The following is a 14,792-nucleotide window of genomic DNA, read 5'->3' on the forward strand; positions in this document are numbered from 1 at the left end:
TCTCTTCATGGCTATGTACAGGAATATGATAATCTTATTAGGTGCAGACATCCTGTTTTTACTGTACTACCACCTCGTTATGTTAATTTCCATTACTGGTGTCACTGAGTTGCCGCCTTGCCTGCCCGTGAGCTGCAGCAGCGGCCCTTATCGATATAAGTTCTGGCTTATTATCTTTGCTGAAAAGTCTGTAGGCTGTAGAGCAGCGTAGTAAGCTGCTGCCAGCCCGCCCCCTTCGGGGGGAATTGAAAATCAATAAAGAAAAAAAAATCTTTGCTGACTGCTATTACTTCCCAGTTGTGTGTTCAGAGTTAGTTCGGATCTGCCAGTGAGTTGGGAGGCGCTAGCAGTGCAGTTGGGACCTGTCAGAAGTTCAGTTGGGGCGCGGCTGCAGTGAGGTGCGGACTGCCACGCCTTGCCCGGCGGTTGCCGAGACATATCACTTGAGTGCGGACCACCTTGGTTGGTCGGCGGTCGGTCGTCTTGTCGGACGACGTGTATGTTGACCGGCGATCGCTTATGGGTTGCCTGCGTGTGCCGTCTCGTGATTCGTCCTTGTTATTGCACAGTTGCTGCCGTTAGTATTGTCTAGTCATTCGTGCAAGTGTGCGTGAAACTGTGTGTAGCTTGTGATGTCGCATGCTCAGTTATTTTAGTGCTGTTTCCGTGATGATGTGTGGCAGTCGGTCGGTTGGTGTGGATCAGCCGGGAAATCTCCGCGCGGCACAGTGGGCCGGGCCCGCTGGCGGTCTCTACGCAGTGTCGGAGTGTGTGGGAGCTGTTCAGATTGCTACGAGGTTCGTGGCTCACCGGCCCAGGACATCAAAGTTGAGTGGTGATTTAATTACCGAAGCCAGACTCTTCACATTGTGCCATTGATTTTCATGGTTGGCTGTTGGGATTATTCCGGTGAGCAACAGCGAGTGTTTAAGTTGGCGAAAGTTTGGCCACCATCCGGTGGAGTTTAACTGTATATTTGGTTATTTGAAGTCCAAGTGCACTAGCGGAATTTTCTGCTTTGTGGCCGTTAGCGTTCCGGTTACCTGCCCTGGCCGCTGGCGTAAAATTCAGGCAAAGTTCTTTCCTCACCGTGTAGTCGCTGTCCAACACGTGTGTGTAGTTTTAACAGCTTATGCACACTTGGTTGTGGGCGGCTACGCCTTTTACGTTTTGGCTTTGGAGTTCCTTGTGCACTGGTCGGGTGGAAGGCAAATCGTCTTTTCGGTGGGTCCGCTGACTGTCTCTTGGTTGGGTTGCCGGCGGATCGGATACAGTTGCGCCGACTACCTGTCTCCCCTAAGCGAACGTTAATATTTAAATTGCAGACCGACCCCCGGAAACTTCTGAGCGCCGCTGGCCGTACTGCCTTTCCTTATTGGTGTTGGATTGTGTATTTTAATGGCTTATAGCCGATGGTTTGCATTTGTATGCTTTTAGTTGGGTTTTAAATAATGGGCCTATAGCTGCTTTAAAATTTAAATTCCTTACTTGTTAAATCTTAGATTGTTTGGGTCTTCAGCTTGTGTAAAATATTGTTTAGATCAAGCTTTGGGCCTTCTACCAACTAAAAATTATTTTAGTTGCTTCAAGTAATCTGCCTTCAGCCGTTCATAAATTAAAGTTCTTGTCCTTCAAGTATCAGACTGTGTGGAGCCTTCAGCCTAATTGAAGATAAGGCCTTCTGCCTTGTGTTTCTTTTAAATTAATTTTACCTGCAGTCTTAAATCATGGGTCTTCAGCCGACTTTAAATTAAACTTGTTTGCTTTTGAAGTGTTAGATTTGTTGAGCCTTCAGCCAAGTTACAGAACTTACTTACGTGAGGCCTTCTGCCTTCTAAATATTCTGTTTTGAGTCTGAATTTTAAGTTAATGGCTTTCAGCCGTTTTTAAATTTAAGTGGTTGTTCCCTTAAGGCACAAGATATTGTGGCATATTCAGCCGATAACTTTTGCTGTGTTATTTTGGCAACCAAATGAAGGTACATGTTTGAGTGTAACTGACAGCCCCTTTTTTGCCCCTTTCCATAATTCCAACTACCTGCTCTGTCCTGCGGACTTAAGCAGGGCGTTTCATTACGTGTTTACGTTATTCCAAAACAAAAAAAAAAAGAAGAATCCAGCATACTGTACGTACAGAACAGTACTGATGCATTACAACAGCGGCTCGATGTGGCGACCACCTATTTTGTTACAGTGTACCTACAAAACAGTGGCGGATACATATTGGTCGGGGGGGGGGGGGGGGGAGGTCCCCCCCCCCTGCGGGGCCGCTCGCATTGTCACCCGCCCCACCCCTCCCCCCTCCCCCCTCAACCAGCCAGCATGCTGTTCCGTAGTTTCGTCATCCGACTCGACTGAATCGAGTAGTTGTACTTTCCTATGAAGCACGCACGTCTGCACCATCGTATTTTATACGTTTCTGTTTGGCACACAGATAGCTAACACATACCTAAGAGAAAAGTCGCAGCCATTCTAGTGATCTCGATACATTATTCTGTCTGGCATTTGTTCGAGCAAATTCACGAATATTCTACTGCTTTCTTGTACAGAGTGCCGTCGATACGTAGCGTTATAAATACGGACTATTCGCCGAATAGGAAGTTATTTTACATTCAAAAGCAGAAATATTAAGACAGATGAATGAATAAGTAAAAAGTCCTTGTTGCAGCAAGTGCAAGCGTGAAGATTAGTCAAGAGTGACGAGTGATCAGTTGATTATGAAATATTAATAATAGTAATTCATAGTAATTTCTCAGAAAAAAATATTGTTACGAGACTCGTGACAATATTTTTACTGATAGCTTAACAATAGTTTCCCATACCTAACTCGTAATACTATTGATGCGTATATCTCCGATCATAGCGACTTTCGAGAAGATTCCTATAAACGCCTTGTTACTATATAGGCCTTATATCGAATGAACTAGAAGGGAACGACTTAGCTCTGTTGAACGCTCAACCTGGCACTGATTGTCCTATTGACGATGTAATTAACCAATTTGCCAGGAAGAATAGGCGCACAGAATTCATCATTTACGGAAGAGTACCACAATTCTAACTTTTTGTATCATACGATGGCATTGTCTTGTATATGTGTGTAATCAGTTGAAATAAAACTTTCTTAAACTTTGCATGTGAGTTGATTATTTTTTTATTACGGTAAAAGTACAGGTAGCTCAAGATATCTTTAGTGCCACCTCCTTGAGGTTTTTCTGTATCCGCCACAGCTACGAAGCATGTTCTGGTACACACTCTACATCCCACCTGGTGTCTTCTCAACTTCTAGTGCAGCGACCAGAACTCGTGCCAGCAGACCTTATTCTGTCTCTATAGGAGTCTCGTAATTTAAACTTCGCTTAAATTGTGATAAATAGATGTTTCGCTATGTTTCCTTCCGAATACTCGTAATTGTACTGCGTCACGCCTAATTCAATTCCTCAAACAACAGTGTATGAGTTAAAAATCTGAATTGAAACCGTCGAAGAAAGTAAAAGGTACGTTTCCGGACAAGGGTTCTTAATCAAAATATTATGTACTCACCCGCACCTACAAGACCTAGAAGTTTGTAACGGAAATTTACGAGCTCACTGTATACATATGCAGGGTATCCCACAAATGTTGCAACAAACTTGGAGGGGTTGTAGATCGTATCTTGAGGAATAAATCGAGAATAGGAACGCGTGCCCGGAAACGTCATCCAACGACACTACAGAGCGACGAAATTTTAGCCACCAGCATCTGTCACTATGCCACCACTTCGAGAGAAAACGTGACTGTACGTTGACGGACCGCAGGCGGAATGATTCACAAGGTTTGTTACTCAGTGATCGCGACAGATCGTCAGTGGAGAAGATGGAGCTAGCTGCTGCGTAGCCACGTCGTGTGTCCTATGAATGTTTAGTTCCCTCTGTGGGCAATGGTTCCAGGAGAAAAATAAACTACGCTTGGAAACCTGTGTCTGAAATTGTCATCCACACTGGCGACAGAGTATCGCATTCATAGGAGGCAAGGCCTGTTATACAGCAGCTATCACTATCTTCTCCACTGCCGATCGTGGTGATCAGTAGTGATCTCTGAACACCAAACGACATTGCGAGACGTTACGCCTACGTTCCGTCTACGTTCCGTCGGCGTACAAAGTCATGTTTGCAGCCGGAAGGGTGATCTAGTAGAAGGTGCCGACGCCTGTATCTTTGACGCTCCGTAGTGTCGCTGTATGACATTCCGGACACGAGTATCTATAATCGATTTGCTCCTCGAGACGCCCTCTACAACCTACTGAAGTTCGTCGCAACATTTCTGGAACACGCTGTATAGTACATGAGATTCTACTGTGACATACAAATGTTTATTTTATATATTTGTGATGGTAGTGCTTCCTGCTTTTAGGATGCTGTATTTTATCCGTGTCACATACACTTAGCACTAACTTCTCACAAAATTGGATCTGAAGATGGTTGAGTTTTTAAACTGAACTAAATTGAAATTACGTATCTAATTTCTGATACCTAAATATGATCTAGACAAAAGATTATATATATATATATATATATATATATATATATATATATATATATATATATATATATATATATATATACAGGGTGTTTCAAAAATGACCGGTATATTTGAAACAGCAATAAAAACTAAACGAGCAGCGATAGAAATACACCGTTTGTTGCAATATGCTTGGGACAATAGTACATTTTCAGGCAGACAAACTTTCGAAACTACAGTAGTTACAATTTTCAACAACAGATGGCGCTGCGGTCTGGGAAACTCTATAGTACGATATTTTCCACATATCCACCATGCGTAGCAGTAATATGGCGTAGTCTCTGAATGAAATTACCCGAAACCTTTGACAACGTGTCTGGCGGAATGGCTTCACATGCAGATGAGATGTACTGCTTCAGCTGTTCAATTGTTTCTGGATTCTGGCGGTACACCTGGTCTTTCAAGTGTCCCCACAGAAAGAAGTCACAGGGGTTCATGTCTGGCGAATAGGGAGGCCAATCCACGCCGCCTCCTGTATGTTTCGGATAGCCCAAAGCAATCACACGATCATTCAGGAAATTAAAGACGTCGGCCGTGCGATGTGGCCGGGCACCATCTTGCATAAACCACGAGGTGTTCGCAGTGTCGTCTAAGGCAGTTTGTACCGCCACAAATTCACGAAGAATGTCCAGATAGCGTGATGCAGTAATCGTTTCGGATCTGAAAAATGGGCCAATGATTCCTTTGGAAGAAATGGCGGCCCAGACCAGTACTTTTTGAGGATGCAGGGGCGATGGGGCTGCAACATGGGGCTTTTCGGTTCCCCATATGCGCCAGTTCTGTTTATTGACGAAGCCGTCCAGGTAAAAATAAGCTTCGTCAGTAAACCAAATGCTGCCCACATGCGTATCGCCGTCATCAATCCTGTGCACTATATCGTTAGCGAATGTCTCTCGTGCAGCAATGGTAGCGGCGCTGAGGGGTTGCCGCGTTTGAATTTTGTATGGATAGAGGTGTAAACTCTGGTGCATGAGACGATACATGGACGTTGGCGTCATTTGGACCGCAGCTGCAACACGGCGAACGGAAATCCGAGGCCGCTGTTGGATCACCTGCTGCACTAGCCACGCGTTGCCCTCTGTGGTTGCCGTACGCGGTCGCCCTACCTTTCCAGCACGTTCATCCGTCACGTTCCCAGTCCGTTGAAATTTTTCAAACAGATCCTTTATTGTATCGCTTTTCGGTCCTTTGGTTACATTAAACCTCCGTTGAAAACTTCGTCTTGTTGCAACAACACTGTGTTCTAGGCGGTGGAATTCCAACACCAGAAAAATCCTCTGTTCTAAGGAATAAACCATGTTGTCTACAGCACACTTGCACGTTGTGAACAGCACACGCTTACAGCAGAAAGACGACGTACGGAATGGCACACCCACAGACTGCGTTGTCTTCTATATCTTTCACATCACTTGCAGCGCCATCTGTTGTTGAAAATTGTAACTACTGTAATTTCGAAAGTTTGTCCGCCTGAAAATGTACTGTTGTCCCAAGCATATTGCAACAAACGGTGTATTTCTATCGCTGCTCGTTTAGTTTTTATTGCCGTTTCAAATATACCGGTCATTTTTGAAACACCCTGTATTAATTTCGATGGGATGATTGGGGGAGGGTACACAGAAAACAGGTTTGGAATCTAATAGTTGCAGGGGCGCGAAACAATTCGCTTCCAACACGTGCAAAAGTGTTATTTAAAAGCTGACCAATGCCTGTATCGTTGTCGCTGATTTATAGTGAAAGTTGGCATGCAATAGGGATAATTTACTCTGACTCCCTCTGATATCTTACGAAGCATGTTGACCGTTTCTATGGATACCCACTGACATATCTGGTGAGTGCAATGGGAAAGAGCGGAATGTTACAGATGCTTTAGAAGAACAAAGCATGTTACTGTGTGTACGGGCGCGAGAGTCGATGTCAGACACTACAGAGTCTTTTTCTGTTCACTCAGATCCAGAATCTTACAGTATTTCAAAACTTACATATTCTGTCTGGACTGTCAATGGTTTCATTTACCTCACAATCGCTATTTCGACGTTTGTGCCATTTCCAAATGATAAGTAAATCGTCATGAACTTCAATTCATATTTTTTGCAATTAAGACGACACCGTACTCGTGAATATGATTAGAACGTTACTGTTTTTGAGGCTTATTCAATCCCATGGCCGGCCGCTGTGGGCGAGCGGTTCTAGGTGCTTCAGTCCGGAACCGCGCTGCTGCTGCGGTCGCAGGTTCGAATCCTGCCTCGAGCATGGATGTGTGCGATGTCCTTAGGCTAGTTAGGCTTAAGTAGTTCTAAGTCTAGGGGACTGATGACCTCAGATGTTAAGTCCCCTAGTGCTTAGAGCCATTCATTCGAAGCCCATGTAATCATCCACCACGAAAGAGCATCACTAACACATCCTTGTCGTTGCCCAGTTAGCTAATGAGAAACATAGCCTCATGCGGTTTTCAACATAAACTTGCTCTGCCACTGGTGTGCACCGACTTGTATCTCGAGTCATCAGAAGAGGTGACCCTTTTCCATGGGTTGGTCCAGTGGTGGGTGTTCCTAAACCCAAGCTTTTATTTGTCCCCTATGAGGTGGGTAAGATGAGAAGTAACAATAAATTGTTTCTGTACGCAACAGAAAAGTGGGCCTGAAAGGAATAGCTGCGCACCAGTCATTGCCCAGCACTGATTGGTGTACTGCACTCTGTCCCATCTTTCCGTTGTTGCATTCCGAGGTAGTCGATTGCGACGTCTGTTGCCAAAACGTGTTTGCCAGTGGAACCTAACACTGTGTTTTTCCGGTTCCTGGTTCTTCACTTGAGATGCGGTACACGGAAATCCCAGTGCCTGCACATACTATTGTGCACCACTGGTCGGGTGCCGTTTTATATATACATAGAGGGCGAAGAAAAATTCGCACACTCGAACTTGCTCATATATTGGCGATACAAAAATGTCTCACAAAATTTCGTCCTGCGCGTATTTCAGGCAGTAAATGGACGTTAAAGGTTGGCAATCTGGCAACACTGTAATCACATGTACAGTAACTACCTCTGTCAGCAAACAGAGCAGTGCTGTGTGGTTGGTGCAGTAGGCAGTGTTTGGGTTGGTATGCAGGAGGTGGAGGTTTCGATTTTGATTCGAGACATATTTGTTTTTATTTGCTAAAAGTAGTCTGCGTGGCACGGTATCTGGCATTTTAATCGACATACAGTGATTACAGTGGGTCTTCTACAAAACATTTGCAGTTACGTACTACGAACACAGAAATGGAAGTATAATCGTTTTCATTTGTCAGCTTTTAGAGAACACTTTTGCACGTCTTGACGGGAATTGTTTCGTGTCCCTGCAGATACTAGATTCCCAACCTGTTTTCTGTGACCCCCCCCCCCCCCCCCCTCAATCGTCCCATCGAAATAATTTGCAAAGCACGTTGCTCCGGCGTATCTTAAATGTGAGATGGCCGGATCTTTGGAGAGAGACAAATCAGCAACCAGTCAATATACAAATCAAGGAAAGAAAGTGGAACTGGATTTGGCATTTGAGGAAACTAATGGAGCTGTTGAAAGGATGGCGCTGGATTGGAACCCTCAAGGAGTTGGAAAACGTGGTCGTCCCAAACAGACCTGGAAAAGGACGATCGATAGAGAAGGTTCAGAGGATGGGAAAACCTGGAGTGAAGTGAAGATACTTGCTAGAAATCGCTCAGGTGGAGGAATTTCGTCACGGCGCTATGTTCCAGAGGGAACGACTGGAACTAAGTCAAGTCACGTTGCTAGCCCTGGTGACGTAAGGCGCTAACGGATTGTAATGGATCTGAACGTGGCAAGAATAACAGTCGGTATTAATCGATAATACTGTTTACTGTTGGAAACATGTCAATATTCTTAAGTACCTTGCTCAGTTTTTCGATGGTACCCAAATGTTTAACAGATGTATGTTGACTTTCATGTGTTTGTAAAAATTTCCGGTTACGTAATAAAGGTAAAGTCACTTACACATTTCTCTGGAAAATCATTTCTCTCAGTTTCTGGAGATCTCTGCAGTATGTAATGTAAACTTCATATTTATCCATATATTTCTGATAGGTGATATATATGCCGCTGAAATTTTTCTTTTCCTTCCAAAGACAATTCAGCTCGTGCAACAGGACATCAGAGTTCTTCTTGACTGAAAAAAAAAGCGTTTTGTGTTGATTACATAGAAGCAGCAACTTGTTATAAATAAAGTATCTCTAAATAACAAGAACGATAATAAATTTGTGCAAGATATATGGGGCTAATTTAGTACTGATTTTATAGCAACATTTTCAGTTTTTTAAGCCTCGCCTTGCTTGTCTGAAACCAGTAGTATTTTTGTTTATTAATGATGAAACGTCTGTGCTGGAAGCTCTGTGTATAACGTAGTAGTCTCATATTTGGACGAGCATAGTGATCATATTTTTTATCGAAGACATTTACTCTACAAACAATTTTTCTTCTAAAAAGAAAACAACACATTACTTACATGAAACGTATTTGGAGTTATGAATACCCACAACCATTAGTTGTATAAGGGAATGTCGACAGTGAAAATTTGTGGCGGACCGGGATTCAAACCCGGATTTCCCACTTTACGCGATCGCCTTACCCGCCTTTTTCTTTCTTTTTTTTTTTAAATCTCATTTTGTTCGCTTTCGTTCGTTGTATCTGCTCGGGGCGGACGTCGTAAGACACTCGTTTTAGTTCGTTGTTGATCGGTGAACTCAGTTCTTTTATTACAGAGGGCAGCTAACCCTCTGACCGAACACGCTGAGGTACTGTGCTGGCACCATTAGGCAATCCGTGCACGACCCACGGTCGGACGCAAACTTCAATATGTCGTTGTTCTGCGTAACAACCTGTACTCGTGCATACACACTGTGTAATTCCTGTACAGGCGAGACATTTTAACTGAAAATCGCAATGCTGTCGGAAATACAGGCCCTCGACTCTCAACAAAAATGTCCTTCCTGGACCGAAATATACGTAACGTACGAGTGCAGGTTGTGACAGACGGACGACGAGAAATAGAAGTCTGGGTCTGGCCGCGATTCCTGCCCTGACAGCCGAAGCTGTTGAGGCGACCGCTCACGTAAAGCGGGACATCGGGACAGCTGGGTTCGAGTCCCGTACCGGCACAGATTTCCGCTGTCGTCACTCCCTTATACAGCTGATGGTTGTTCGTTTTCGCAAGTGCGAATTCATTTCATAACAGCTGTAGTCGCCGCAGTCCCCGTTAGGCCTACGGATAGGCATGCACGTCCGAAGGAACATTACATCGAAATTCTGAACAACAAAGGCACTGCAGTATCGTACACATTATTTATTTTTCGCAAAAGAGCATTCTGCTCATTTTCCTTCCACATCTAATTCTGTTCCTTATACAGCGTGGTCCATTGATCGTGACTGGGCCAAATATCTCACGAAATAAGCATCAAACGAGAAAACTACAAAGAACGAAACTTGTCTAGCTTGAAGGGGGAAACCAGATGGCGCTATGGTTGGCCCACTACATGGCGCTGCCATAGGTCAAACGGATATCAACTGCTTTTTTTTTTAAATAGGAACCCCCATCTTTTATTACATATTCGTATAGTACGTAAGGAAATATGAATGTTTAAGTTGGACCACTTTTTCGCTTTGTGATAGATGGCGCTGTAATAGTCACCAACATATGGCTCACAATTTTAGATGAACAGTTGGTAACAGGTAGATTTTTAAATTAAAATACAGAACGTAAGTACGTTTGAACATTTTATTTCGGCCGGCCGAAGTGGCCGTGCGGTTAAAGGCGCTGCAGTCTGGAACCGCAAGACCGCTACGGTCGCAGGTTCGAATCCTGCCTCGGGCATGGATGTTTGTGATGTCCTTCGGTTAGTTAGGTTTAACTAGTTCTAAGTTCTAGGGGACTGATGACCTCAGCCGTTGAGTCCCATAGTGCTCAGAGCCATTTTATTTCGGTTGTTCCAATGCCATACATGTACCTATCTGAACTTATCATTTCTGAGAACGCATGCTGTTACTGCGTGATTACCTGTAAATACCACATTAATGCAATAAATGCTCAAAATGATGTCCGTCAACGTCAATGCATTTGGCAATAGGTGTAACGACATTCCTCTCAACAGCGAGTAGTTCGCCTTCCGTAATGTTCGCACATGCATTGACAATGCGCTGACACACGTTATCAGGCGTTGTCGATGGTTCACGATAGCAAATATCCTTCAACTTTCCCCACAGAAAGAAATCCGGGGACGTCAGATCCGGTGAACGTGCGAGCCATGGTATGATGCTTCGACGACCAATCCACGTGTCATGAAATATGCTATTCAATACTGCATCAACAGCACGCTAGCTATGTGCCGGACATCCATCAGGTTGGAAGTACATCGCCATTCTGTCATGCAGTGAAACATCTTGTAGTTACATTGGTAGAACATTACGTACGAAATCAGCATACATTGCACCATTTAGATTGCCATCGATAAAATGGGGGCCAATTATCCTTCCTCCCATAATGCCGCACCACACATCAACCCGCCGAGGTCGCTGATGTTCCACTTGTCGCAGCCATCGTGGATTTTCCATTGGCCAATAGTGCATATTATGCCGGTTTACATTACCGCTGTTGGTAAATTATGCTTCGTCGCCGAACAAAACGCGTGCAAAAAATCTGTTACCGTCCAGTAATTTCTCTTCTGCCCACTAGCAGAACAGTACACCACGCTCAAAGTCGTCGCCATGCAATTCCTTGTGCATAGAAATATGGTACGGGTGCAATCGATGTTGATGTAGCATTCTCAACACCGACATTTTTGAGATTCCCGATTCACGCGCAATTTGTCTGCTAGTGATGGGCATCATCGTTTGTTGCAGGTCGTGGTTGACGTTTCACACGTGGCTGAACACTTCCTGTTTCCTTAAGTAACGTAACTACCCGGCGAACGGTCTGGACACTTAGATGATGTCGTCCAGGATACCGAGCAGCATACATAGCACACGCCCGTTGGGCATTTTGATCACAACACGGTATCGACATTTTCCGCAATTGGTAAACGGTCCATTTTAACACGGGTAATGTATCACGAAGCAAATACCGTCCGCACTGGCGGAATGTTACGTGATACCACGTACTTATACGTTTGTGACTATTACAGCGCCACCTATCACAAAGCGAAAAAGTGGTCCAACTCAAAAATTCATATTTCTTTACGTACTACACGAATATGTAATAAAAAATGGGGGTTCCCATTTAAAAAATACGCAGTTGATACCCGTTTGACCTATGGCAGCGCTATCTAGCGGGCCAACCATAGCGCCGTCTGGTTTTCCCCTTCAAGCTAGACGAGTTTCGTTCTTGGTAGTTTTTTCGTTTGATGCTTATTTCGTGAGATATTTGGTCCGGTCACTATCAATGGACCATCCTGTATATACTTACATAGATTTCTAAGGCTAGGGATTGTAATATGACGCTCGGTAACCATATCCTCATTTGCTGAAGCATTATGATCGTCTGCTTAATACCGTGTTGATCCCCCTTTGGAACTGAATACAGCAGCGATTCTGCGCGGCATGGAAACGATAAGTCCTTGCTAGGTTTCCGGAGGTATGTGGCGCCAGATGTCTCCGCATGGATCACCCAATTCCTGTAACTTTCCGGTTGGTGCTTCCTGGGCACAGAGCTGGCGCCTGATAGCGTCCCAGACGTGTTCCATCGGATTTGGTGGCCAAGACATTAAAGTGAATTCACGACCATGCTCGTCAAACCACTGCGGCACCATTCTGGCCTTGTGACATGCGAAGTGATATGCTGCTGGAAGAAGCTCTCGCCGTCGGAGAAAACATCAAGCGTGAACAGCGTAAGTGGTTATCAGCTTCTTGCCTGCCTGAAACGTTTGGGACCAGCGGGTTTCTAATTATGGTTTGACTGCAGCGCAGTGGCCTTTATGGCAGACTGAAACGCACCAATCCTCTTCTTCGCCAACTGCGCCACGTTTTAGTAAACTCGGTCGATATGAACAGAAGTCTACAGAAAGGAGATATTTTCGTTATGTAGCGGTTTTCGTGAAATATCCAGAAATTTGGAGTTCATTTTATTAAACTACCTCGTGTATTTTAAGGACTGTAATACAGATTTTGAATCCGATGGCATAAAAAGGTTATGGAACCGATAATGGCAGCCAAATCTGAGAGCCTTTCGTATCACTATCATCTCCGCAGTAAAAACAGAACAGTCTAGGGGGTTCAAATTTGCACTTCTGCTTGAGGGCTAAGAATGCACACCCAATTTCTAACGAGATTATTTTATCGAGAACCATCAGTATACAACAAAGAGTAACGTAAGATGTGAATTCAGTGACAAATAAATATTTTCGCCAAATAAAAAATAAAAAAAGTTATGTCGGACGTAGAATGGAATTTCAGTAGTAAGGCGTTCGCGGATGCCGACTACATTGTCCCAACACATGCAGGCAGGCAGCAGAACTGTGCCGTCAAGTTTCTGCTGCGCATGCTTAGCACCTTTGTGACGTATGACGCATCCGTAATCTACGAATGACCGGACTGGGCCCTGCTACATGAGCAAAGGAATGTAAAGCGCCGCACCCCACAAAGTTCTAACGACAGTTCTCATTACGTTAATATTGCATTCCATTTTATTGTTAATGTGAAATATACGAAGTGTGATCAAGAAGTAACGGGAATTTTTGTTTTTCTTAAAGAATCTTTATTTATTCATCAACATCGTCCCTTTCAAAATAAACCCGCTCAGATATAACACACTGGTGCCAGCACTTTCTCCAACCATGGAAGCACTTCTGGAACTCTTTGTTATCGTGTTCAACTCCTTCGGCATTTCTGTTTTTATGTCATCAATGGTAGCTAAACGACATCCTTTCATGGTTCTCTTCAGCCTCGGGAATAGAAAGAGGTCATAGGGGGCCAAGTCCGGCGAACACGATGGCTGAGGCAACGTAACAGTTTTGTTTTTGCCAAAAACCAACGACCAAGCATTCAGGCGAGTGGTTTTGTCACAATTCTGGTCGTTTTCTTCGAATGGCTTCACGGAAATGGTGCATAACTTCCAGGTATTTTCCTTATTCGCCGCACGACCATAAGGAAGGAAATCATGATGAACTATGCCATTTTAAACGAAGGAAACAGTGCGAATCTTCACATGTGATCGAATGCATCGAATTCTTTTCCGGCTTGGCTCTTCAAGCAGTTTTCATTGGGACAATTGTGCCTTGGCTTCGGCGTCACACCTGTATAAACCATATTTCTTCACCTGTTATAACGAATTTCTGGATTGTTGTCGACTTCGTTCAACAATTCCTGTGCGATTTCTACTCTACATCGTTTTGGTCGAAATTCAAAAATTCCGGAACAAACTTTCATACTACACGTTTCGTACCCTAAACATCGGAAAAAATTGCCTGGCATGAGCCAAAGGATATGCCGCCGTCATGAGCAACCTCTCTGGTGGTGATTCAGCGGTTTTTGAGATCCATTTTCTTTACTTCTTCCACAATGCTTTTTAGTAATTTTGTACTAGGACGTTCAGCGCGGTCGTCGCTTTCAAATTCTTCTCGACCCTCTTTGAAACGTTTATACCACTCATAAACTCTTGTCTTATTCATAGTAATGTCGTTAAAAGTCCCAATCAGCATTTTGAGTGCGGTGCTGCACTTTATTTCATTTCCAAGCAAAATTTAATGCAAATTATTTGACTTGTCTTTATCGAAAGTAAAAATTCGCCGAGCACTCGAAAACACATATAACCTTGTAGACTGTCTACAATAAGCTAAATACTCGTAATAGCTGAAAATGCAAACATACATCAAGAACATGTGTACCAACAAGACAAAAAAATTGAAAATCGGATGCAGAAGGCCCCCGAAAATAAAAAAAAATTCCCGTTACTTTTAGAGCACATTTCGTATGATCAGACCACGTAGGTTTGTAACTCGCTGTGGTGAAAGCAATATTTATCCCCATTCATTATCGGAATCTTAGAGTTTCACAGAATAGTGGTCTGCGTGGTCTTTGGACGGAATGCGGAGGAATTTTATGGTCACAGAAGTACATCCAGCACTCTGTACACTAAAGACCAAGTTGTTACCCCCATTTGGCACATTTTCGCTTCCTGTTGTGTTACGGAATCATCTTCTGGGGAACATAAACAACGTGTAGAGTAGATAACAGTATATCTTGCAGAGCTCTTTCTAA

General features: G+C 43.9%; 1 protein-coding gene across 1 annotated transcript in view; it reads right to left on the reverse strand.

Annotated features, from left to right (window-relative positions):
* The window catches only part of LOC126473298 (uncharacterized), a 220,765-nt gene that overhangs the window by 89,889 nt on the left and 116,084 nt on the right, over positions 1 to 14,792 (reverse strand). The window contains exon 4 of the mRNA XM_050100268.1: positions 8,544 to 8,715. Within this exon, the coding sequence (XP_049956225.1) occupies positions 8,544 to 8,715 (172 nt within the window). The remainder of the gene's footprint in view (positions 1 to 8,543; positions 8,716 to 14,792) is intronic.

The sequence above is a fragment of the Schistocerca serialis genome, chromosome 4, assembly GCF_023864345.2.
Source record: "Schistocerca serialis cubense isolate TAMUIC-IGC-003099 chromosome 4, iqSchSeri2.2, whole genome shotgun sequence".
In the NCBI taxonomy this organism is placed as follows: Eukaryota; Metazoa; Arthropoda; class Insecta; order Orthoptera; family Acrididae; genus Schistocerca; species Schistocerca serialis.